General features: G+C 37.1%; 2 protein-coding genes across 6 annotated transcripts in view; one reads left to right on the top strand and one right to left on the bottom strand.

Moving 5' to 3' along the window:
- The window catches only part of APBA2 (amyloid beta precursor protein binding family A member 2), a 90458-nt gene extending 71636 nt beyond the window's left edge, over positions 1 to 18822 (top strand). For both annotated transcript variants that reach the window (XM_026855621.1, XM_026855622.1), the window contains 6 exons: positions 3090 to 3275; positions 6706 to 6885; positions 8583 to 8795; positions 9543 to 9662; positions 15264 to 15404; positions 16866 to 18822. In XM_026855621.1, coding sequence (XP_026711422.1) covers positions 3090 to 3275; positions 6706 to 6885; positions 8583 to 8795; positions 9543 to 9662; positions 15264 to 15404; positions 16866 to 16937 — 912 coding nt within the window. In that variant the 3' untranslated portion in view covers positions 16938 to 18822. The remainder of the gene's footprint in view (positions 1 to 3089; positions 3276 to 6705; positions 6886 to 8582; positions 8796 to 9542; positions 9663 to 15263; positions 15405 to 16865) is intronic.
- LOC113483781 (protein FAM189A1-like) overlaps positions 8810 to 25667 on the bottom strand; it is a 91251-nt gene continuing 74393 nt past the window's right edge. For 2 of the 4 annotated variants that reach the window (XM_026855625.1, XM_026855623.1), the window contains 3 exons: positions 22702 to 22776; positions 21730 to 22058; positions 18950 to 19761 (listed from right to left, as the gene is read on the bottom strand). In XM_026855625.1, the coding sequence (XP_026711426.1) occupies positions 19576 to 19761; positions 21730 to 22058; positions 22702 to 22776 (590 nt within the window). In that variant the 3' untranslated portion in view covers positions 18950 to 19575. Of the gene's footprint in view, positions 8901 to 9980; positions 10493 to 18949; positions 19762 to 21729; positions 22059 to 22701; positions 22777 to 25667 lie in introns of those variants that run through there. The other 2 variants (XR_003399089.1, XM_026855624.1) reach the window with 2 other exon arrangements.

Below are 25667 nucleotides of genomic sequence, written 5' to 3' on the forward strand. Positions count from 1 at the left end.
GAGAACTGTGTATTATCTCATACCACATTATAGGTTTTTTTGGAAGATCAGGTATCAAGGGAAACCCTGCCACTACAGACACAGCAAGGAAGGTATCTCAGTTTAGATGAAAACTGACCTCATGCTGCTCACGTGTGATATTCTAATACCTATGAACAGCCACTAGCAAATTAATCAAAAGCGAAAAAAAAAAAAAGAAAACCAGAAGGCCTTCTTGGTTAAACAAGAACTCCAAACAAACAACAAGCCTGTAGTCAATTTGTCTTTGCTCACATTAGAAATAGTCACATATATATCCAAGCAGATGCCAAAAGCAGCAAGGACAACCTCAGTCTTGGACAAGAACTAAAGGTATTTTAGACATCAGAAAGAAATTTACTGACTTAAAACTAATAGAGATCACAAAGTAAAATGAAACAAATTGATTCAGTAATAAGTATTTTTTTATTCCAATTCAGGCAGAATTTGGTGGATATTTTCAGCTGCTCGGGGAGGTGGGGGAAGGGGACATCCTCAGCTAGTCTGATCAATAAAACTATTATACTTCTGGTTGCTTCCAGTTTGAGCAATAAATGAAAGTCTGGAAAACCCTCCAAACTGACCAATGACCCCAGAAAGAAGGAATTTTCAGATGGGCCTTTTCTGTTTCTTGAAGAAGAGAACAGTTCATCTCTACAACAAAAATATATGTAAAGAAATGATAGCTAACAAAGCATGGTTTGGAGGCACTTTCTTGGCCTTTGTTTCAATAGAAAGCTTTATCTTAATTAAAATAGTACCTAGCATAAAGTTTTAAAGTAGACAGCATCCAATTTAAGAAACGTATAGAACTCAGTTTTGAAATGTCCCATAAAAATAGGATTTGGACTAATTTTTGCCTTAAAATGGGGGTGTTCAACCAATGACAACAGATTGGATTCAGTACAGCACACCAGCCATGTCTGAGAGCTGCATTAATTACTCTGGCAGCCTGCTATTGAAATTACCTCTCCAGAGCCTCCTGCCGTCTCCTCTTCGTCATGCAAGAGCGGCACACATCGTGTGACCACTGTAACAGGACACAGGTGTTTAACTCACATTAGGGCAAAGCAGAGTCTGGCTTTGACTGAAGCTGAGAAGGAGCAACGGCTGATTGCTCCAAGTTCAGAGGACAAGCACCTCAAATCAGATGGTGATATGTGGGCAGCAGGGGGGTGAGGAGGGACAACATAGTCATGTAGTGAAAAACAACATACAGTCCTTGAATATTTCCTCAGGAAAAACTGTAAATCATCACTGCCTTAAAATACTGTTTTCTGGTTTCTATAGATCCTTAGAGCTAGGAGGCTTTTTCTGATATTTTGTCTTAATTGTCAAAATATCTGCCAGATAAGCATTACTAACATAAGTTATTTTTTTTTCCCTAGGAATTTCTCTTCCTCTGTAATTATACAGACTTCAGTAATAGTGATTCTTTTCAAGGCACTTAAAGGAAGTACAGTCAATCAGTCCAGTCAATCATATCACTTGATTGCATGAGCATTCCCAAGACTCTCATTTTAAACCTAAAAGGTTCTTACCATTATGGAACATCTTCCATAGCAACATACCTTTCTGGGAACTTAGAAAAGTTGTGGCTTTTTTAATTTTTATTTAAAAAAAATCCTAAAGGAGAAATCAGGTTGCTTATAGAGTAGCTTGAATAAAACCTGTGTGAATGTACAAATGATTGTCTAAAACATCACTGTAAACTAGTATATCATTCTTTGTCTTTGCAGTCCTAAATATATCAAAATGCTTTGAAATAATCACTGTAGCAATGTCATATAATTGTTTTATTAAAACAACATCATTTTACATATAGAAACCTTTTAATGAAAATGAGACTGCTAGCTGTTGAGCCACATTAATTTATTCATACTTAATGCTGAGTTCAGAAGTAATAAAACTTACTACACATTCATACTTAGCAGTGCACAGAAACTGTTATAAACAATGTCCTTGAAGATTCTTCCTTCTGGGACTTCTTTCCTCTTTTATATAAGACACAATTGATAGAAGCATGAACTGGAGATGGAAACAAAAGATAAAATAGTAATATCTGAAATAAACCAAGTTTAGTGACAACATACTCTTTTCTGGCTACAAATATGCACTCAGTTTTTGTGTGTCCAAGGCAACTCAGTATGTAATCAAAGCCACTGAATAATGATATATCCCTGTGAGAAAAACAATTGAAAGTAGCAGAAATAGCAGAAAGTAAAATAAGAGTTTAAAAGGCTAAAGTAATTAAAAGGATGCAGGCTTCAGGGATTTGAGATAGAGGCTTTTTATATTTAGTACTCTTCATGTGTTATTACGTAAGAAATGTTCATTAGGATGAAGCTTGGACAGGTTTCCACTTAAAATCATTCTCAAAAGCAGCAGCTCTGGAGCCGAGTTCTAGCACAACCAAATTGGCAGCCTAATGACATTGACCAGAATAGGATTTTGATGGTGAGCCCAGTCCCTAGATTATTTCACTCCAAACTGATCTACATAGGTAGCCAGAATACAGTATTAAAAATTCTGTATACAGAGGAGGTGACATACTGCCTTCATAGCTCTTTACAAAGGAAGTAAGTATCGTTTTGTTGTGTATCAGAAAATGTTACCTTAGATATTATGGTTATTATAGGTCATAATTAAAAAAAATTTGGGAAATTATAACATCTTCTCATATATATAGATATGACTTCCATAACACTTGTTCTGTTACTGTGAAATGCATCTGCTTCATTCAGCAAAATGAATACTAAAGGGAAAGAAAGTTTTCCAACAGCATGAAAATGTCCATAAAACATTAGTATAGATCCTCATTCTTGCTTTACAGTAGCAACCATGTTGCATTTGCTCAGGCAACGCTTTCATTGAAGCCAATTTCTTAAACAGCCACTATGCCTTCAGTTGGAGTTCAGGCCCATTGTCTGTGTAGGGAATGTCAGATCTGGGCCATTGTCTGTAGGTTTTGTCATTCTCAAGCAGTAGGCCATCAATGAGAGGGAAGATACAGCATTTGTAGAACAACAGCAGGCATGAAGAATGACTTTATTTCTTTTTGCTCTGTGTAGGAAACAATGATGGATCATGCACTGCGCACAATCTCATATATTGCCGATATAGGTAACATTGTGGTTTTAATGGCACGACGACGCATGCCAAGATCAGCTTCTCAAGACTGTATTGAAACAACACCTGGTGCCCAGGAAGGAAAGAAACAGTACAAAATGATATGCCATGTCTTTGAATCAGAGGATGTAAGTAAATGGAATTAAATTTATTTAAACAACCTATGTCATTTAGAGAATCTCTGAAATTACATCTTATTTCTTGAATCAATTTTTGTTGTCAGTAATTTTTTCTGATTGAAGCTACAGGTAATCTGTGGAAACATTAGCCAGTTGTTGTCCTTATTCATATCTCTTTTCTCTCTCCACAAATTCATGTCATGAATTCACGTCTCCTCCTCAGTCCCAAGATGTCCACTGTTTGTCTCATGTGTTACAGAATCATTTGTGTTCTTTCAACAATGCTTCCCCAAATGCTTTAGTGAGTAATTACATGAAGTTGCCTAGAATCCAATGGCCATTTATGGCCAAAATTAATTTATGGGATATCAAACTGATCATTCATCCTGGATTGGATCCTTTAGTCCAGTGAGTTGGCACATAATGATAGACATATGGCCTGCAGACACTTGGCTGGAACCGTTCTGGACCACTTTCAAACTGAAGCAAAGTTGCTAAGAGCATCTACCAACTTGATGTGCCTGGCACAAGGTTGCCCTCTACCCAGACCTTATTCCCTTACAGCTTACTTACCTGTAGTGGTATATGTACTCTCAAACATATGAATTGATCCTATGATGTTTAAGAACACATTCAGATGTTTTTTTTCAGTTCTCTTTTTTTTTTTTTTTCATCACTAGCAAAGATTATGAATTAGAATTTTTATATAAAAGTAATAGAGCTAAGAAAGTTTAGTTCTCTGTATTTATAAGAAATTTTTCTTCACAACCAGAAGAGTTTAGCATTTCTTAAGTAAAAGGCTAAGAAGAACTCACTCTCACTACTCTCAGAACATCTGTACAACAGAAAGCATAATTTCAGTCATTTAATGCTAGAAGATACTCTGAGATCCAATACCATATTAGCCTTAAACCACTTTTTGTTAAAATTCTGTTTAAAAAAGGAGCGACTACTTCAGAGTTTAGATTCTAATTTTCACTTGCATCAGAAATACCAAAAGATGAAAGAACTTGGAACTGTTCTCAAAGTAGGATTGCAGAAGTAGTGGTTGCAAAAGAGTTCTGTATATCTCTGCTGCATCATGTTTCACCCCTGTGAAAAGTGCTGGCCTGCCATGCTCTTACCTCTTGTGGCAAAGGAAGATAACCTTGCTTTTCTGCTACTGGATATTCAGGTTTGGTTTTGTGGTGAAATTGGTATTTGTATCTGAAGTGGCAGACCAGGGGACTTCTACCTAAAACATTTATGGAAAAAAATACCAAGCTAGCAAAACAGAAGAAAAATATTTGTCTGTTTCTAAGTTGACAGTTGAGATACAGGTATTAGTAAAGAGGCAGCACTAAACATTTCTGACCATCGATCTATAGGAACAACTTTAAGTATCATTTCTGTCATACCAGTTAAAAAAAGAATTGAGTTGCTCTGTTCAGACAGTCATTAACTCACAGGTTGCATATTTTTTGAGGTAGGCAATCATTTTCATTATTTTAAAGCAATTAAGCCTGTGAAAGAGAAATGGCATTGTCTAAAGGTTAGAGTGCTAGTCTGGGATTGTTCTCAGACCAAGTTATCTCAGCTCTGCTACTGCTTTGCTGGGGTGATGTTTTCAAGCAACTTAATTACATCTCTAAGTGGTACGTAATGCTGAAGACTTTCAAACACTCATTAAAACTTGGAGATATAGATGAAATTGCAATGTGAGAACTGGCAGTTACTAGCAGTAATAGAATATGACATCTAGACATGTTGGTTTTGAGAATAGAAGCAAAGAACTAACTACAGTGAAAGCAATGGCACTGGAGATGGAAAACAAGAAGTCAGTAAGGACTGGTGATAAACTTTAATAATGGAACAATATAAAAACATTCTTGATTACTTCTGTACTACTACAAACCTCTTGATATAGCAATAATATTTGAAAAGGTGTTTTAAAATATGAAGGAATGATTTGGACTGACTAGGCTAATTATGTCCTTGCTTTTCTAAAATCATTTTCCAGTCAAGCAGATCAGTGCTTTTGTGTACTGCAGCACAAATGAAATAAGAAAACCACCTTTTATAATAGCATCAAAGAAAACACTGTGTATCTGGTAGACTGCAAGAAGATTTAGATTTACAATGTTGTCCAGAAAACCTATGCATTCATAATGCATTTAGCATGTACCTAATTGTCCAAGAAAGTGTGTTGCATTTCCAGAATAGTTTTATAAATGTGATTAGTAATAATGTCAGGGAGTTACGTTGTATACAATTAACTCCTCCTCAGATCACTGGGAGTTACTTGTATCCCCTGATGACAGAATACAGTACCTGAAAACCACAAATATACGAAACTCAATGTGGCATTCTCCTGTGAGCTGCAGTAAACTCAGAACAGGAAAATGAAATACATTTCAAGTGTAGAAATAGTTGATTACAAATTCCTTTTACGTATCTCTACCTCTGTTTCTCTGTGTTCCACTGCCATCTAGTGGAACAAGACAGTGAATTTTATGGTGGTCCAGTAATTCTTTGACTTCTGCTGTGCAAAATTGTTAGTATTATCAGCATCGTGGGTTTCTGTAGATTTTTTTCTATTGTGTATATATTTGACACATCCAAATACCAGTCACTGTCATGTTTCATTAATAGTATTCATTGTACAGCCCACTGTAATGGGAAGGCATCTCTTATTGCAGACTGTAGCAAAAGGCTTGCACAGATAAGTGCTTCAAAAATTAATAAAGACACAGAGGATTTTGAAGAGTTCTTCTTAACATTAACAAGGTATAATCATGGCCCTCTCTGCATTCTTGAGAGCATTGCTGACGTGGCTAGAAGGTGTTAATGGGAATAACTGTTAGAGATGTGCGATGGGTAAGCAGGACTATTACTATTCTGCTAGGAATATGAGACAGGTATCATGGCATTAATAGGAGAGCAGATGGTTTTGCTGAAGCAGTCTTTTCAGTCCTATAAAATCAAGGTGGAGAAGCAGCAGGTGGACACAACTAAAATCGTCAATGCACCCATGTCTGTGAAGGCATGTGCACGCAGAGTGTCCGGTCTCTCATCACTCCTGCAAATATACTGTGATCAGAAGTAAGGTTTGTGACAGCCTCTTCTGTAAGCTCTGTTCCATACTGGTACAAAGCCAGTACTCTCCAGTGTTTATTGGAACGAGTACCTAGATAGCATATGGCTGCTTGCTACTGCAACGTACTGATGAAAGGAGATCAGTAGGGTTTTTAAATGGTGATTGCAAACTGATTTTGGATGCAACAGATTCTTTCTGTATAACTGACCTTAAAGTGACTTTATAGCCATACTAATGCGGCAACTTTGCAGAATCCTTTATTTTGACTCTCTCTTAAAATCCAGTCTCTCTGTTTTCTTATGGTATCAGTGGTAAACTGTTGATCAGTCCTTTCTCTCAGCTGTGTTTTGTTCTACATTCTAGGCACAGCTGATAGCTCAATCAATTGGTCAGGCCTTCAGTGTGGCTTACCAGGAGTTTTTAAGAGCCAATGGAATTAACCCAGAGGATCTCAGTCAGAAAGAGTACAGTGATATCATCAATACCCAAGAGATGTACAATGATGATCTCATACACTTTTCCAATTCAGAAAACTGCAAAGAGGTAAACTAGTTCTGGAATTTCATTTCAGATTGATCCATTTTTTTCAGAGGAATGTAGTTCTCATGGAAGTATCAGCATTTTAAGGATTTAAGGATGACTTTACATCACAAGATGTGTTGCTTCATTAATACTGTGTTACTAAAATCAGTTTTATAAATTTTTTACAATTTCTTCATTTAATTTCTTTATGCTTCCATTGATCAAACCAGTAATAAAGTACATTTACATCTGACATAGATAAACTCTGTGCTATTCACATTACACAATGTGAGGTGTTTTTGTTTTACCAATGTATTGATACAGAAATAGAGATGACAATCCATTTTAATGCACGTAGTAAGTGATTTCTTACTTAATAGATGCAAGGACCATGAGTCCATGATTCTAGGGCACCGGGCAGGCCAATTTCTCTTCCCCCATTAGAACACCATCAAAACTGACATATGAAATGCAGTTTCACACTCATAATGCCTGAAAAGGCAAGAATTTTCCTTAACGCCCCAAATTTGATTTTGGATGTAACATATTCTTTCTGTAGAACAGCCATATATTTCACATTTTACATTTCATACAAAAGTCACTGTAATACTGGAAATTCCAAATCAGAATGTGATGAGTGCAGTTGTACCCAGATTCTCCTCTGTTGCTTTATTTCTGCTTTATTGCTGCAGTGTGATAAGGATTTGGCCCATGTTCCAAAGGTCACAGTTTCTATGCTGAGTCTGAAAGCAATTTTATTCTGAAATGAACTGCAAATTGCTTAATCCTTCAATCACAGCTTTCCTACTTATATTAATTTCTTCTAGCATTACAGGTTCTTTTGTACAGTATATGTGTTCCTGGGAAGAGAACATTTTTCACCTATACCTACAGGTAGAAAGGTTATGATTTGATGTGTAGGTTTTTATGTTGCAGCCACTAGGTATCAATAAAGTGTTTTCATGTGCATATAAGCACGACAAAATACTTCATGATTCCCATAAGTATGGGTGTCCCTCTTCTTTACATATGAAAGAAATAATTCCCAGTACTTTGGGAGTGAGTTCTCTACCTAAACTCTTACTCCTCTTCTGTGAAAGTTAGATATGCTATGGTTACTGAACAGTTAACATCACCGTATGTGAGGAGCAGACATCATGTATATCAGCACATCAGGGATCTTAGATTAACATGCTAGGCACAAGTATATTCATTAATGTTAATAATAACAACAATAATGGAGAGATCCTTGCCTGAAAATAACGATGGACAAACCCTGAGACCAAGAGACAACCTGGACAGTGATGGCAGAAGTAGAGCTGAACTCCAGCCTCTGTCCCAGGCATTGCCCTAACCACAAAATGTTACAGTCATCCCTAGCTGATAGGTTCCACAAAGGACAAAAACTTGGCATTCATTTGGTATTCCCTTCCACCACTTTCTGTAGAGTTAACCCATGTGTTAGTTTTTTGCTTACTATAAGGACCTATATGACCTTCAACAAACAAGTGGAGGATACCTCTGAAAAGAAATAGGTACGTGTTATACGGTTTTAACAGTATTTTTGAAGTCATGCTACTACCTAATAGCAAAGAATACTATTATTTTTGTAATTTATAAGTGTTATTCAGAACAACTGAGATGCTAGTGCTCAAATTTAGATGAATCAAAGCAAAAAATGTGTGGGGTTTTTTTTTTTTTTTCCTTTTTAATTGCAGCTCCAGCTAGAAAAACAAAAGGGAGAAATTCTTGGGGTAGTGATTGTGGAATCTGGATGGGGATCCATTCTACCCACCGTTATCCTGGCTAACATGATGAATGGAGGCCCTGCAGCCCGTTCAGGAAAACTAAGCATTGGAGACCAAATTATGTCCATTAATGGGACCAGTTTAGTTGGCCTACCTCTTGCAACGTGCCAAGGGATCATAAAGGTACCCCAAATTTACAACTATATGCTGTAGACTGTAAGGCAGCAGAGATGTAATAATCAGGCAAGTGGCCCTGTAGATTTCCAGCAGATACAATTTTCCATATCACTGGGAAAAAAAAAAAAAAAAGTAATCTGTCATTAACAAAAAGTAGAATCAGAAACAGATATTCAGAGCTTATAATGTACAGAAATTTAGGGCTGAGCAATTTGACTGGTTACTATACTATAATAAACAAGGCCAGGTGTGAAAAACTAGCCTAAATTAAGTCACTTAGCTAACTTCAAAGTGTCAGGCTTCCCCACAGCCTCCAAATTAAAATCTGAGGACTAAAACCTACTAGTGACTATAATGAAGATTCCCCAGACACGATGGAATCTCAAAATGCATTATCTTTAATCACTGAGACTAAATCTAATCTTGCAGATTTACCAAGAGCAGCGGCAGCACGAGGTTAATTAGTCAGATGCTGGTAAAAGGCAAGCAGGAGTCAGCTTTGGGTTTTCCTGAAAACTTTCTTAAAGTTTCTATAGTAATTAAAGGCAACGTTCCAATATGTTTTCTTTGGCCAAATAGCTTAGGAAATAAATGAAACAGAGAAATGTATCTCTAGGTTAACAACAGATTTCTATTAACTCCAGCTGTTACTTCTCAAATCAGCTGCTTTATGCTCTTGCATGTAGAAAACCACTAATAAAAGAGCAAATTAAGATCCATTTCAGAAATACTAACTGTTGGAATATCTTACAGGGTCTCAAGAATCAGACACAAGTCAAACTGAACATTGTCAGCTGTCCTCCTGTTACTACTGTCCTCATAAAACGGCCAGACTTAAAATACCAGCTGGGCTTCAGTGTACAGAATGGAATTGTAAGTTTCTGTGTTCGGTGATCGTTTCAGGTTGGTGTTTTTGTTTGGTTGGGTTTTTTACGTTTTCTTTTCTTTCAAGAAACATACTGAAGTACTGAAAAAATCCTTGCACATGAGCTCACTTTCTGTATTGTGATCCCTTAATTAATCAAAACCTTATAATCACATCTCTGAATAATATAATGCAAATGGACATCACCAGGAGAACAAGTACTGCTGTTCTTAAGAAGAGATCTTCGTACATAATGCAGCCACAGATTTACAGTACAGATTGTTTGGTGCAATATCTAGATCAGCTAAATCATGTACATTCTATCATCAGTGTGCCAGAATTGCAAGGAAACCAGTTATGCTGAAGCAGGTTTTTACAATTCTAACATTTTTATCTTAGCTCTGATCCTGTTTCTCTTTTTTTAAATTTCAGCACACACATACCAAGATACTTAATTTTTCTTCTACTGTGCATAATTTATTTGCATCACATGGTAGTGGGCAGGGGAATGTAATTGTGACCTCCTCTGATCAAAACTAAACACTTCTCACTACAAGAAATTGTACAGGTTGTGGCCCAGGTAACCTTCTCTGCATGCTGCAGTTTTCCTGTAATAAAAGCAGCAAACAGGAGAATGAATGTGTCAGGTAACACTTACCCAGTGCAGCTCAGGGTCCTCCTCTCGTAGTCCTTCCTTCCCAAGCCATTCTCTGATACCTTTCCAAAGCAAAATCCTGATAAAACTAGCTTAGGTAGTCACCTGGCCTTTCTAGGGGCTGATACTAGCATTAGGGACTGTCTGTAGTGCAGGACCATCATCATCACCTCTTCTTCCAGTCTAGGAAAAAAAAATAGTCAGGCTGCTCACACAGAAGACCACATCACAAAGGCCTGTGGGCTTTGGCCCCCTGTTCTGTGAAACTCGACTGAAGTTGCCAGATTTCTCTTTGCCAGCCTTGGAAGAGTAGCAGACAACTGCAGGATATGGTTTATGGGTCTTAGTGTGCTTTAGCAAACTCATTAGTGGATTTTCAGCTCTGCTAGCCATCTCTGTTATTATTGTTTGCAAGTTTTAAGTGTTCCTACCTAAGATCACTTATCACATTGTGGTCACAGCAGAGACTGGTATAAAGAACACTGCTGCAAGCCTTGGTCCAGCTGGAAGAACTCTGAAGTGATACCTACCCCAGGTTGACATCCTTTAGAAGCAGAGGTTTAAAGTATTTGTCACGTTTGGGATTAATGCTCTGACACTTGAGTAGAGAGGTCTGTAAAAAAAGACAGAAAAATCAGGTGTGTGGTGTATTTCTGTCCTCCTTTGCCTATGCGCAATCCCCTTTCATCTATGTGTACATGTATGTTAAGTGAGTATGGTTATTGTTGGTAGTTCAGTCTGTGTTAGCAAATCCCAAGTCTTGGTATAAAAACGATGAAAGGGATGTGATCTGGTTTTACAAGATCTCGCAGAGGGTGCTGAGAACAGCATATAACACTATATGAAGCATTGATTCATTTCCTAATTGCTGTCCTTTGTAAATCTAGTATGTTCAGCTGGTGCAGTGATAAGCAATACTATAGTGTGTTTATCAAGTAACTTTTAGGAGGCCTGTCACAGTATTAGTGGGGGGAAAGAATCAGTCCAAGGTGGATTAGAAGTGTCTTCACATGGACAGAGGCAGTTATGGAGTCTGTGAGACAATCTATTCATCTTGTCCCAGCTCATCATCCCCTGCAAAATTGAAGTCTTAGTTTAGTAAATTCTTCAGGCTGTGGTCGATTTCGTCCATAGCATGCTCGCTCCATCTACTGGTCATTTGTCATATTCACCACACTGGATGGTTATCATTTATTCCAGTTAAATGAGCAACATTTAGATGACATCCTGTATAAATTTTACCAAATTCAGCATAAAAATCCTTCTCAGATAACAAAATGTAATACATTTCATTTATGAAGAGTCTGTGTTTGCATATGAAAGCAAACAGATAAAAAGGAGACATTAACTAATCTTTTGTTAGGCTGCTATACAGATAAGCTTCTGGGCCTGTAAGTCCTTCCTCAGATAAACTCTCTTCACTTAACATCTGAAAATATGACTCTGCAATGTACCTCTCTCTGGTAGTTTGACACTGAACTTTTAAAAAGTGGTTTTGTAATTGCCAGCAATTGTTACAAATTATGACAGGATTCAGAAATAAAATCCTTATTCTTTGTTGGCTCAGCGTTAGCACAGTGAAAAAATAAAGAGCTTGCCAGAACAGGTATAATTAAATGTCTCCTACTGCTATACCATTACCTCACTATGCCTGCAGCTGGTGCTTATTTCTGTGCCTCTTCTGATAGCAGTTTCACCATGGTTCCTTTTCACCCTGCCTATCTCATCTGTGCAGGATGTACGGCTATTGTATTACTGAATAGCCCATAAACAACCTGGACATACAAAAGTACTATCTCAGCTGGGTATTGCTTGCATAGGGTATCAGGAAGATGCAGAGACTGGGCTGTTGCAGGTAACTGCTTTCTTTATGTATTATGTGTAATTTAATTAATGCAAAGCCTGGAGTTTCATAGACCGCTACTTTAGTCAGGGAACAGCACAACAGCATAAATCAGAGTGTTAATTTTGCAAAATTCTTCTTGCATTAATGTTGCAAATATTCTTCATGGCTCTTGAAAGCTACTGCTGTAGTTTTATTGCATATTTACAAAAGGAATCTAACATTTGAACTGTGAAACATTAAGAAAAAAAAGGAAATATTGTGCATACCTGTGAAACAAGTATGAATGTGTAATAGGGAGGTGAACATAAGTGTCCTATCAGCCATCTCCTGAAAATTATCATGTTAAACTTCTTTTAAAATGATGGTATTTAAATACAAGTGGTCCTCTCATATCACATCATTATCTTGTTCCTTATATTATGAAAAATCTGTGTATTACCAGTTATAATTTTACTGCTGCTAATACACCACTTCTCAGTCTAGATCTCAGAGCTCAGACACTTTGCCTGAGAAGTGTATGTACCCCATCCCTAGCCTAGCACAATTCTATCTAAAACTACAGTAAAACTAGGTGAAATTTAACAGACAGGACAGTTTATTCCTCCTTCCCTGCCTTTGTTTATATTTATTTAACCTGTCTGGGGAAAAAATATATAGGGTTTAAATAGACTAATATAGGAATGAGATAACAGGTTTAATAGGTTATATTTAAGACATTTACATGGAATAAATAGCTAATTTGCCTTGCACTGTTCTGTCTGTAATATTTTGCTACACAATGGGCAGCTGCAGTAAAACTGTGAAGCTACTGAAGTTTCACATCTGAGGTACTGCAGCTTGTCTAGGACATTGCAGAATCTGTAACAGCTGAATGGAATGAAGCGATATGCTTTACACCTTTTATTTTTCCTTTTTTTTTCTTCAGTTTACACACTAAATAGAGTATAGGCTCTTGCTTAGATGAAGATCCAGATCCAACATGCTTTATTTAATATTACAGCTGTTCATGTCCAACAAATATAGCAGGCTCAACAATCTTGGCTGAGTAAAATCATATTTACTTAGTGGTACTTCTCATCTTAAACTTGCTAGCCTAATCTGCCATAGTTCCACTGGCTGGAGACAAAAGTCTTAAGGCTGCTTTGAGTCAGCCACTTGCAAATATAGGAGCCATGTACATGTGTGCTTTAAGTACATATATTTCTTTACATCTGCACTCTGTCTCTAGTTTAACAGGATCTGTGAGGCTAGGCAGAGCCACTCGGGCTCTGTGTCTGTTTCTCTTTCTTCCTCATTAAAATAGTTAATGCTCACAAAAAAGGAAGCTGACTCCCTTCCCTGGAGAGGGATCACATTCTTGAATGAAAATAAGACACCGCTTCCTATGTCTGAGGCTGTTAGAAAGAAGAAATTCACTGATGGTATTAAAAGTGCTTTGAGAGCCGTACAATGAAAGGTGCTCTGGATAGATATGCAAGCCATTATCTTTTCCATTATGGCAGTGGGGCGAGAGGTCACATTTCCATTTGCTCTGAAAGCTTTTACTTCTGCTGGCTCTGCTGCCTCTACATTTCCTTTTAGACTGTGAAAAATACACTTACAGGGTTTCTTTTGGAACGTTTTGCTTTTTTGTCCTTTCAGATTACTGCATGCAATCCCCAACAACAAGGAGCAAACTTACTGTAACAGTGAGTTTGAACTGAGCAGCTTTCTATAAAAGAGAAGATCTATGTAGTACAGCTTATCTTGTCAGCTATATTTAGAAGGTAGACTAACTGCAAAACAATACATTGTATGTGACTGAAATTCAAGACACAATTCTGTGGAGGGTCCTGATGGTGCCTCTATCCACAAAAGTCCATGAGAAATACTATGCAACACAGTAGGTGAAACTCAGCCACTAATGATAACGCGGTGGAAGATGTCACACTGCAGGAGAAAGGTTTCTTTTCCTAAGGCTGAGAAAAGCCTTTTATAAACAACTACTATATTTTTTCACTCCCTGTATCAGACAAACTGAACTTCAAGTAAGAAGGGATTTCATTTTTTATAGCACTGTTATTTGTGAAGAGGAATTTAAAGGGAACTGCTAGCGTCAGTCATACAGAAAAGATTCTGGTCAACCACAGACAACGTTTCACCTTCAGTATACGCCAGCTCAGCCATCTCCCCCACATGCTGTTTCTGAATTAGATTACAAACTCACTGGGACACAAGCCACATCTTACCATACTTTTATTTAGCTCTGAGCAAATTACCAGATCTCAGCAAGTAATAATTCTTGGCATATGATTTTAACCATTGACAGTAACTGCAGGAAGAGCCATCACTGGATGCTCTAGCACTCATTTCTTTTCCTCCGAGAACAGGTTTTTCTCAGTAAACAGAAGGTAAATCTCAGCTCTGCTAAACCCTGCTCAGTTACAGAGACTGAAGCTATACATTAACTGCCCTATGTGCTGCATGAGTTTAGTCTTCTGAGGTAATTTACCAACCATTTCTTCTAATATACAGCTGTTAGGGAGGGCCCTGTCACAGCACAGATACTGTGGCTGAGGAAGAAACATTCTTTTAAATTCTCCATACTGGATTGAGATTTTTTTCTGCCTGTACACCATGCATGTTGCTACCTTGGAATACTTTTTAAGTCCCAGCAGATGCTGATACAGTGAATGTAACTTCTTGTAGATTTACTCCTCTATTGTAGGAGGCATAAAAGTCAAAACTTGTGCCTAGTCCTTTACAGGTACCTACAGCTGCCACGTGAAACAGTGGCCTGACTTGCTGTCTTCATCCTAAACTCCCTATGGCCAGCAGCACTGTAAAACATGGAGAAAAGTAGTGGCTCTGGAGAGCAGAGTGCCCTTTTCCAACCTGCAGAGGCACAGGAAACGTTGTCATACTTCAATATATATAAAAATTTTGATTTGCAGAAATTTTGAAAAAGACCCAAAACAACATTTAAAAAGTCACAGTATCGCTTAATTAATACTTTCACAAGTATCTTATGGAATCCTTACAATGTCACCACTTATTATGTATTAAATTCTAGTACCTGCTACATTATGACATTTCTAAACATTAATAAACTTTGCTTTCTCTTGGCAGATTTGCAGCTTGATGCGAGGTGGAATAGCTGAGAGGGGAGGGGTAAGAGTAGGACATCGTATTATTGAGATCAATGGACAAAGTGTTGTTGCTACTGCTCATGAGAAGATAGTACAAGCATTGTCTAATTCAGTGGGAGAGGTAAGAAAACAATGAAATACATTATCAAGGAATTAAAACTGTTGAAAAAATACATGTTTCAGTTGAAAAGAATGTCTTAACACAGTACTGAAACCACCACCTCAGTAATTTAGAGTTGAGCACTAATAACAAACAATTAACAGAACATTTTTTTATCTATTAGATGCACACTCACTGGACTTTGACACTCATTTTCAAGAATTCCTGGCATGATTCTGGACCTTCATGTTTGAATGAAACCGATCAATTAAGAGAAGAAATTGTTCAAACATGTTAACTATGAAATGTCTCTTAGTTTATCACTACAGCATCTGCCATAGATATAAATTAATATTCAAAGGGCTGAGGGATTGAAATTGATATGGATTTTAAAAATTTTATTTCCACTGAACGTTTCTAACTTACCTTGGGAATAAGTTAAGACATCTCTCTCTGGTACTTTTAGAGAAATCAGCACTGAATGAATAACATCCTCCATTTTATTAAAATCCCTTCTAAATTTAGTTAAAGTATCATACACAACCCAGGCCAGATCTTCCTCTACTTTCTTTGCCAAAAATCAAGGATAACTTGTTTTCCTGTGAAAAATAATACTTGAAAAATAATACAGAGCACGTGCATGTTGGCATGAACAAAGCTGTAGATTTCAATAGAACCTCCATGCCTCTATGGTACCTCTTTGCTGTGTAACATCTTAATAAACATATGAGAGGCATATGAAACTTTTTTTTTCAGTATGAAGAGACCAAGATATCAAGGCAGCATATGGCTGGTGAGGGTCTGTATTATCAGTTAGTAAAGTTTACCTTCCTTCCTTTTGCATTGTCTGATAGGTACTACAGCTGTTACTACAGTTCTAATACAACTCTGCTTACCTGATGCCTTTAATCCTGTTAGTCTGTAAAATCTCTCTGACATCACAGTACTCCTTGTAGAAAGAACTTAAATACCATGAGAAAACCTGTTTCACCAAACTCTTGACTAGCATTTAAATACCAGGTGATAAAGCCTAAGTTTTGTGTTCAGAGAATCATACTCCAATTAGGAGAGAATATGTACGAAATTACATTCCCACAGGGAGGCAAGACAGAAGAAAAATCTAAGTTCAGTTAATACCAGAACAGCAGAATGAATTTTCAGAGAGGTTTGTGCTGCTTCTTTTTTAAGGGCTGTAATTCGAGTAGGGTATAATAGAAAATGCTTACGTGTCTTTTTAAGCTGTATGATGTTGCATCCTGTCATCATTTAAAAAAAACCCCAAAACCTAAACAAAAAAAGCACAAGATAGCAAAGAGTCTTGTTCCAACCAGAGAACTCTGAACTCAAAACTTTGGTAACGTTCGCATCTATAGAAACCAGGAAAATAAAGGCACTTACACCCCAGGGAAAGGCAGACTGGGCCTTATGGATTATTTTAAACTGGTAACAATGCTGATAATTTCTGTGTAAATCTATTGACAGATTCACATGAAGACTATGCCAGCCGCCATGTTCAGACTTCTAACAGGGCAGGAGACACCCCTATACATCTAGCATGCGACTCTTGCAGCAAAACAATGAAATGATTCCATCAAAGCTGAAGCCCTCATAGCTGAAGAGATTTTGTATTTTGTATGAATGGAAGGCTTTGAAGCTGACCTGAGGACTCCGAAACAAGGAGCAGACAGGTGTCTCTGCCTTTTCTCTCCTTCCTTTTTATTTCTTTGCCAAAAAGTGATGAGAAGGATGGTCAAGGACAATAATCACTGACAAAAATCTTTGTAAAACATTTAAGTATTTTGCAACATCTTCTAAACTCTTTTCTCATAAAACTTAAAACATATTTATTTGTAACCTTTATGTGGAGTGATGTATGTATGTCTGTCTTGTTTGATAACACGGTGAATGTGAATATTTGATGAATGAGACTGCAGGCAATGGCAGAGAAGCAATTAGAGAAAGTTATGGCTGGTTCAAGTTAAAAAAAAATCCCAGTCCCATAAAGTGGTCCCATAATGATGGCTTTGCATAATTTTAAAATTGGTGCCGAATAGATGGTATTTCAGTGGAAAGGAATGTGTGCAGTTAAAACTTTTAGATTCTAATGTAAAGAAAACCACTGTAGTACTTGGTATTGTTATGACAAGTGTAACCTGTTTGGCAAGGTGTGAACATAAACATGTAACAAGTGTTTCATATGCTAAATAAAGAATAATTGCCACAAGATTAAAATCAAAATATTTATTTAGATACATATTTATTTTTAATGCTTGTGATTTTTATGATTTAACAGAGTTATTTCATTGATAACTTATTGCACAGGTTGTGTAATGTATGTGTTGGGCTGGGGGTTTTTTTCTTTAATTTTTGCATATTACCTTTTTGTTTATATTAGCTCAAAATGGGAAAGCCATGCTTACCTGTTTCTGTCTTTTATAAAGCATTCTTATTCCTAAGGCAATGTGTTCTGAATGTAAATTGTTTTGACAAATAATCTAGCACCATCAGCAGTATTAGAATGTGTGTAGATAAAAAAAAATAGTAGTAAAGTTGTATTCCTTATGACATAAATGTTAATTGGTGTAACTTTTCATCTAGATTTTTTTTTTTTGGCCAAGGCCTTGAAGAAAATACACTGTGACTTAAGAAGCCTTACCATGCAGTAACTAAAGAGCTTTAGATGACTGTACTTCAAGGAGTAGTGTGTTGCATGCAACTGACCTTAGGAAAGAATTAACCTATTATCACTAATAAATCTGAAATAATAAAGGAAGCTCGCTTATTTTGTTTTTGTCTACTAATAAAAAGATCCAAGTAGAAGATCATTTAATTCTTCATCTAAGTGCAGTTGCAAAGGTCACAATTATTTTTTAAAAAAGAAATTAATCTCTTGAATTAGGAATTTGTGTATCATTATTATCTTGAGAATAGATGCTTTCCATTAACCTACTGTGTTGCCACTGGATGTCACTGTAACGTCACATCAATACAGAAGCATGCTATAATTAAAATACATTAAAATGGATGATTCTGTAAAACTTAAACTACCCATCTTCAGCTACATTCCTTTGTGACCTTTTCACAGGATGTCTGCCCAGCTCAGAATGACACAAATGAAACCAGTATATGATTAAACCTCAAATGGAAACTAACGCTACTGACAAGCACTGCTGCAAAAAAATTAAAACCCTGAAACGGCAACCTGGGGTAGGTTCTTTATGAGAACCTTTTGTTTAAGACTTTTCCAATTTCCTCTGAGAGACAAGATGAAGCTTGCACTGGAGGACGTTGCTGGCAGACCTGTGTTTATGCTGGTAATCAAAGTAGTGTCATAATATTAACTTTTTGATTTTTTTTTTTTTGTTTTAAGATCCATGTTAAATCATAAATGCAGCAGAACCACAAGGACATGTTTCAGTAACACAACTGTCAAAACTAATAACTGGAGTGAAATATGCTTTTTGGAAATGCAGAATTTCAAAGGCTTCTTCCTTAATGCATCCTTTGGTCACAATTTGCAGAGTACTTAAACATCAGTTCTCAATAGCATACGCTACTCCATCAATAAACTCATGAGCATTCAGAACAAAGCAAAAAGAAACCACACTGCAGCCGTTACTATAATTTAAAAGGGCAGCATACTGGGGGGGAGGGGGAGCAGTTTTTATAGGACAGATCAGTTAGCCTGGCATGAAATACACTGGAAGAATGAATTAGAAACAGCACTGTATGTGTGTATGAATCACCTTTACATTCCTATCCAAATCAGCTGTAGAAAAAACAAAGTCCAGAAATACTTTTTATTAAAACACTGATCATAGTTAAAACACTTTGAGGTACATTTAATAAATACAACTTTTAAGTTGTACAGCCGGTCTCTGGCGGTTCTGTAATGGTTTTCATGAAATGCTCCGCAGCATCAGTAGCGTTTCTGTAAGTACAGTGAAATAAACGCATTTCTGGTTGGGAAAACATTTGTTATGACTTTACTAATAAATCAGTTAAAATTTTGCAAAAATCAGGGCTGAAAGTTACATTCAGAAAAACAGGTGTTCTCCTCCTGCAGTTGGAAAAAAGTGGAATTCCAAAGGAAGACACTATTTCCTTTTTAAGTCATCCACTACTTGTACTTCTTCCAGTCCCAGTTTCTTCCTTAATTCTCTGTGCTGGAATCACATACCTGTGGATATTATCAAAGGATGGTCTCCCGGCAAACTCCGATTAAGCTGTGTGGCCTGTCCCGCTCTAAACTGCGAGTGATATGGGACCTACGTGAGAAGGCAACTGGAGAGCTCAGAGCACCACAGCTCTGAAGATGAAGATCTTCCTGAAGTCGCTTTCTAGAGGTACTCACATTCTGCTGGGAACTCGTAATTACCTGTTTAAAAGGGCAGGAATGGAGAAGGAAAACACGGGGAAAACAGGGTAAGAAATGTTTTCATTTAAAAGGTTCAGTCCCTGAATATTACTGAAGTTACCTAATGATGGAACTCTCCCAGAGGAGACGTGTTTTTGCAGCCATCCAGAGACCCTCCCACCTCTCCTGCTCTTACAGCTGGTTGGGGCTGAGCACTGGTTACTGGAAGGCACAGTCAGGCTCAGAAGGCATCAGGCCTCATATCTGTGCTGTAGTGTTGAATCAACAACAGTGCAAACACACATTTCTTTCACTCTATATGAGTGAAAAGGAAACCTGGGGAAAACGTGGCAGCTCTGACTTATAATTGACAAATACAAGTTTGGAGCAAATTAAGCTCATCTGGTTCTTTTAGGAGAGAGAGAGAAAGAGATGCTTCACTAGCTTTGCTGAGGGTGGAAAAGAACTAAAATCTTGCAAGCCTGGTAAATATTTTGGTGTTAGTAGAACTGTCAAACTACTTCACCAATCTGAGTTACACAAATTTTACCCAAAATTTTGTGACTTCTTAAGTAGAAAGCTGGGATGTCCTGGACTTTCACCAGTTAATAATGGTATTTGTCTGAAAAAAAACCCAACTAAAATTATTTTTTTAATGCGAAAAAAAATTACATCTTCCAGGATCTAAGAAATTCACACAGGATAAAAATTGTGCTATTGGTTTCTGTTTTTATGATCTACATAAACATTCAGATTTTTTTAATGCTGTTTTGTTTTGTGAGAAACTATGTTTTTTTGCGTTTTAAAAAAATCTGTTTTCAACTTTCTAACCTTGAGGATTTAATGACCTATAAATTCTGTAGAGCAATAAAATGTTAAAATTAATTCCATACTGACACTCCTTTAAATACGTCATGATAGTACTGCATTTCTACCCATGTGACTATGGTGGTAACTGATGCAGTGCTACTTCTCTGTTCCTTCACAGGTGGCAAAACCAATCTTTCAGCAAGCTTTATTAAATGTTTCTGCTACACATTAAACTATCTCACATGCTGTTTAAGTGTTATTACATCCTTTTTTAATACTCGGCCAGTTTCCCTCCCTTAGGGAGCTGCAGACTAGTACTGTAGACATGACAATATCTCTGAAGGGGGGGAAACAGCCCCCAAGCGTGTATTCTTAATTGTCTGTCCAGCACTGCGGAAACCCTACAGGTAACCTGAATGTGGTCAGTGCTAAGAGCATTCTGCTTTTCAAATCTGACAACAGAAAATTTCTATAGCTATCAGTCTGGTAACAATACTAGCAAGAGGCGATTCATCACCTTTCTTCCTGAAAAAAAGATGTGTTACTAAACAATGCATTAGATAATAGAAGTTGCTGCCACTACTAATTTCCCTGTTTTATAGGATTCCTTCCAAGCCTTATGTCTCTTTTATTCTCACTTGAGGTGAGAAGATGCATTGTTCCTTCATTTGGAAAAGCACAATTTCTCAATCCTTTTTCTTAAAAATAGCAAGTTGTTATCATTCTTTTTGCCAGGAGTATAGGTAATTGCACCGTTCTGATAGATCGCGGCCCTGCCTGTATATCTACCCACTCTTTTCAGCCAGTAGCTTATGCTGTATGAATACATTTGCCTGAAAAAATCAACAGTTCTGTGTATCTGTATATAAACACAAATTCATGTATGTAACAGTCACAGGTGTGGAAAGACATTGGAAATAAAACACGATGATTATCAGTGTGTAAATCATCTCCCTGTATATCTCTTAGGATATTACCGAGTCCAGCTGAAGAATTTTAAATGCATTTATGAGCGCTTCAGTGTAAAATGCGTTGCTGCCCAATAAATATAAATTATTTCTTACTGAAGCTGTGTTACTATAGAACTGTAGGAATTGTCTGAAGTACTTAAAACTGTAGAGATATTTAAATAAATTGTCTATCACAGTTGAACAGATCTTCAGAACATAAATGGCCTACCTGGTCTATAATATTGGCACTGAAGATGGCTTCTTCCATGTGTCTCTCATCAGATTTTATTACTGATCGTATGCTGTTCACTACATGGCGTACTTCTGGAGGCAGATTACAGTTCGAATGTTCCAAAAATTTTGCCACTAAAATTTTTGTGTCTTTATAGGCCTTAAGGTCCACTAAAGAGTGTGGTCGCTCTTTTGAGACTGTGTGCAAAGCCTTTGGCTTTAGGTGTATATCAATTTTCCTTGCATCCCTCTGTTTTCCAGGTGGTAGGAAACTGCTCAAAGAATGCTGACAAGCAGAGGCAGCCATATGAGAACCAGAAACAGGAACTAAAAAAGGGGGGGAAGAATATCTTTAAAGTAATAGTTAAAAAAAAAGAAAAAAAAAGAAGAAAAAAGGCAAAACAAATATTGTCATAGAAGTTTTTACTTTGTCATAAAATGTCTGTTTTGTCTGAAGTATAACAAAAACATGCAATCAAGCAAACTTTGCAATGGGTAATTTTAACCAGGGGTCAAGAGTAAGACTCTTTCCCATGACCAAGAAGGACTTCATTTAGGATGAGTGCACGGGTAATTAAAGTACTTCATAAATCACAGACATTTTTATTATTTCTACTTTCAGGGACTTCAGATGACATTAATGATAAGGGGAAACACCAGCTACTCAGTGTTACATATGTAACTTGTAAGGGTTTAGGCCCAGCACCTCTCCCCCTCTACAAGAGAGATCGATAAGAAATACAGTGAAAGCAAAAATGCCAAACTAAAACAGAGGACTTAATTCACAGCATTTATTTTCACTCAAAGGCTGGTTCCATCAGCATCGTACGTCATATATATATATGCTGTTAGTAAGTGATTTCTCTGCCCCAAATTTTCTAGACCTTGTTTCTCTATTAGAAGCTTTTAATTATTTTTACAACAAAGGAAGGAAACCCCTATGATCCTGGTTTAGAAAACTCATCCTCACCTGTTTCTAACGTAGCTGGAGATAATCCTGCATCTTGACGCTGGCTACATACAGGAGTCCAGGCACAATTATCACCTTTAACCAGAGAGAGACAGAAAGAGCACAATCAACTCCTGCTATCCTCTGCCCAAAGCACGAAAAAATGTATTGGAATCTTTTACTATCTCCTTTACAGAACGAAACTACTCAGAAGTAAGATAAATTCAAGATGGCCATTCATAAAGAGAAGCTACTATACACAGAAACGTCGTATAAGCTGCTAAACAAATATTATACAAATAGAAATACACAGTTCCTGCTTGATGGTTTCCTCTCCGTTATACAGCTATCAAATCCTAAATAGTTTAGGCCTAAGCACTGAAGCTATGGAAGGCTCCCTGTTAGGGGCAGACCTCAGACTTTCCTGTATTCCCTTGGCAGAGTTTATTTCAGAAAATGGAAAAACCAAGTAAGATGAATCCCTCTTATTTCTACAAACCCAGCATTTTATTTAATTTTTCTACCTCCTTTTTTTATAGATTCTCATTCTTTGTAGGACAAGTGCTATCCACCACTGATTAAATTAATAGGTAGGTGATCAGCATGGTTACTGATGATCCAATCAATAACAAGTGGTTACAGAGCATCTACAAACAGCTCTGGACATAGCTGCCTTCTAATGAGAGTTTCTGGGATGCCAGCACAAGGATCAGTGATGATGAGATCACATTGTACAGTAATTACCACTGTAGTCGTTTTGATTTCAAGCTTGTGATAGTCAAGATGGAATAAACCCTCACATTTATGCTAAGGCTGTTTACATCTGGTTCTGACACTGAAAACTGTTTTGAACTTCTAGGTAGATGAGAAGAGGTTTTCTTCCATATCTTCAGGGAAAGTTTATAATGAAAAGCTATTATTATCTTCACTGGTAGAGTGAATAATTAAATGAAAACAAATGTAAGATGCTACAAACATAGAAGATCTGTCTTTAATTCGCTTTATTATGCTGAAGTACTGCAACACACGAATCACTGCATGCTTATTAAGAGGAGACACTTCAGAGGTTCTGTCTTCCCGTCCATTACTGCACTGCTTAATGTACTTGCGGCACAGTTAAAACTACACCACTAGACATTATCCTGAATTACCTGGAACACAGACACTACAGTAATAGCTTAGGCACTTAACTGATATAGCCACATCGTCTATCATATCTGATTATAAATTAAGTTTATTGTAACAAACATCAATGCTAGAAGTTGATTTTGTCCTCCTTTGCTATGATAAACTTTACAGGGAAAAGACAGAAAAACATGCAACCTACTCACAAATATTTTTTTTAAGGGGGAACTATTTCTTACAGAGATTGTATGTGAACCCACCACACTTACATTGTCCAGGGACCACAGAGTGGCTATGAAGGCACCTATTAAACTCAACTTTCATCTATAATTTCTCTATTAGGAATGTCAGATATTTCAAAACCAACCAACAAGCTCACTTTCAGCATTAAGGGATTAATGAGAGAATTATTGACTATGTATACTTTAAGGACCCCATCATTTCAAGATGTGCTTGAAGCACATAAATTGTGTTTTAATGACCTAAAAGCCCAGGTTTATGTCAGCATTTAAATTCCCAAATTACTAATTTACTAGATCTCATTGCTGTTGTGTCACTATGCTGTTGCACATATGCAACATCCCCGTGTCAAATAATTTCTGTTCCAAACCATGTGCAGTGCAACCACAGTAACATTCAAGACCCATTTAACAAAACTCTATGCAGCAAATTTCAAGGTTGCATTTCTAAATCTGTTCACATTGACTTGTATAGGGAGGTTAATCAGAAGATAAATTTGTAATTTTTCTTAAAGTAGAGAGATCAGGTCCTAAGACAGAATCAAACCCAACCTGTCCACTGTTTTTTCACATTTTTGAATATGCCTGAAGCTCCCCCACGCCTCAGTTCTCCAAAATCTACATTGTCTTACACGAGTTACTTGTATTAATGATACATACTTACATCTCTGTCTTTCATACGGTCAATCTATTTGACCAGTTGTTCTACTCCAGGACAATTTAAAAAAGCAAGTGTATGTTACTGAAAAAAAACCCAAACACTATTTCTCCTGGGTTGGTTAGTTGATGGACATCAGTTTGTTCCCTTTACCTTTGTCTCTTGTGCAACTCTGTGGATGTATTTTAAAAATCTGCAGTCAACACCAATCAAATGCCTTTTGAAAGTTATAAAGACTATGAAGAACTTCAGCTGTGTGTCACTGCCTAGGAAAAATAAGCTTCAGTGCTGCTATAAACAGCTGGTGCATGTTATGAGAATTGTGCTGCTTCTAACCAATGTATGATTACCAAATAAAGTTCAACAAAAAGCAGAGGAAGGGGAAGTGATGTGAATTGTGAAAACCTTCGAAGAGTAAAATTTTGCAAACTGTAGTTTACCAGACATAAATGAAAAAAAAATATGCACACCTGGACTCAACTTCTTCTCTTAAAGATTTAATTTTAAAGAGTTTTCTGTAGGCGGCAGCAGGACGGCAAACTAGGTCAGCACAAACACATTCCCTATGCGCTACCTCCTCTCTGGCTCCCTCCTTTGCTGTGTGTATATGAGTATCACTCGCACCATCTCCTTTATTACAATCTTTGCAAAGCTCACCTCCATCTCAGTAATGTCCAACCCATGTCCCTCAACTCATGTAGGGCTAAGAACTTGGAAATTAGTCAAAATAGTTCCTGTAATGCCACGTGCCCAGAAAAGATGATGGATGCATTCAGTGCATGTTAAAAATGAGGGCAGAGCATCTGTTCTACCAGGTTTCCCAGCAGTCAGCTAGAACACATAGATAGGCTGCTGACAGTAGCCTCAAATACTACTCAAAGAGCATATGGAGCACAATACTGAAGACTTGCAGAGCATAATCCAGAAGAGGCTGTTGCTCTTGCCTTTGGCACAGTAGAAAGGAT

The sequence above is a fragment of the Athene cunicularia genome (genome assembly GCF_003259725.1).
Source record: "Athene cunicularia isolate RWA chromosome 10 unlocalized genomic scaffold, athCun1 chr10_part1, whole genome shotgun sequence".
Taxonomy (NCBI): Eukaryota; Metazoa; Chordata; class Aves; order Strigiformes; family Strigidae; genus Athene; species Athene cunicularia.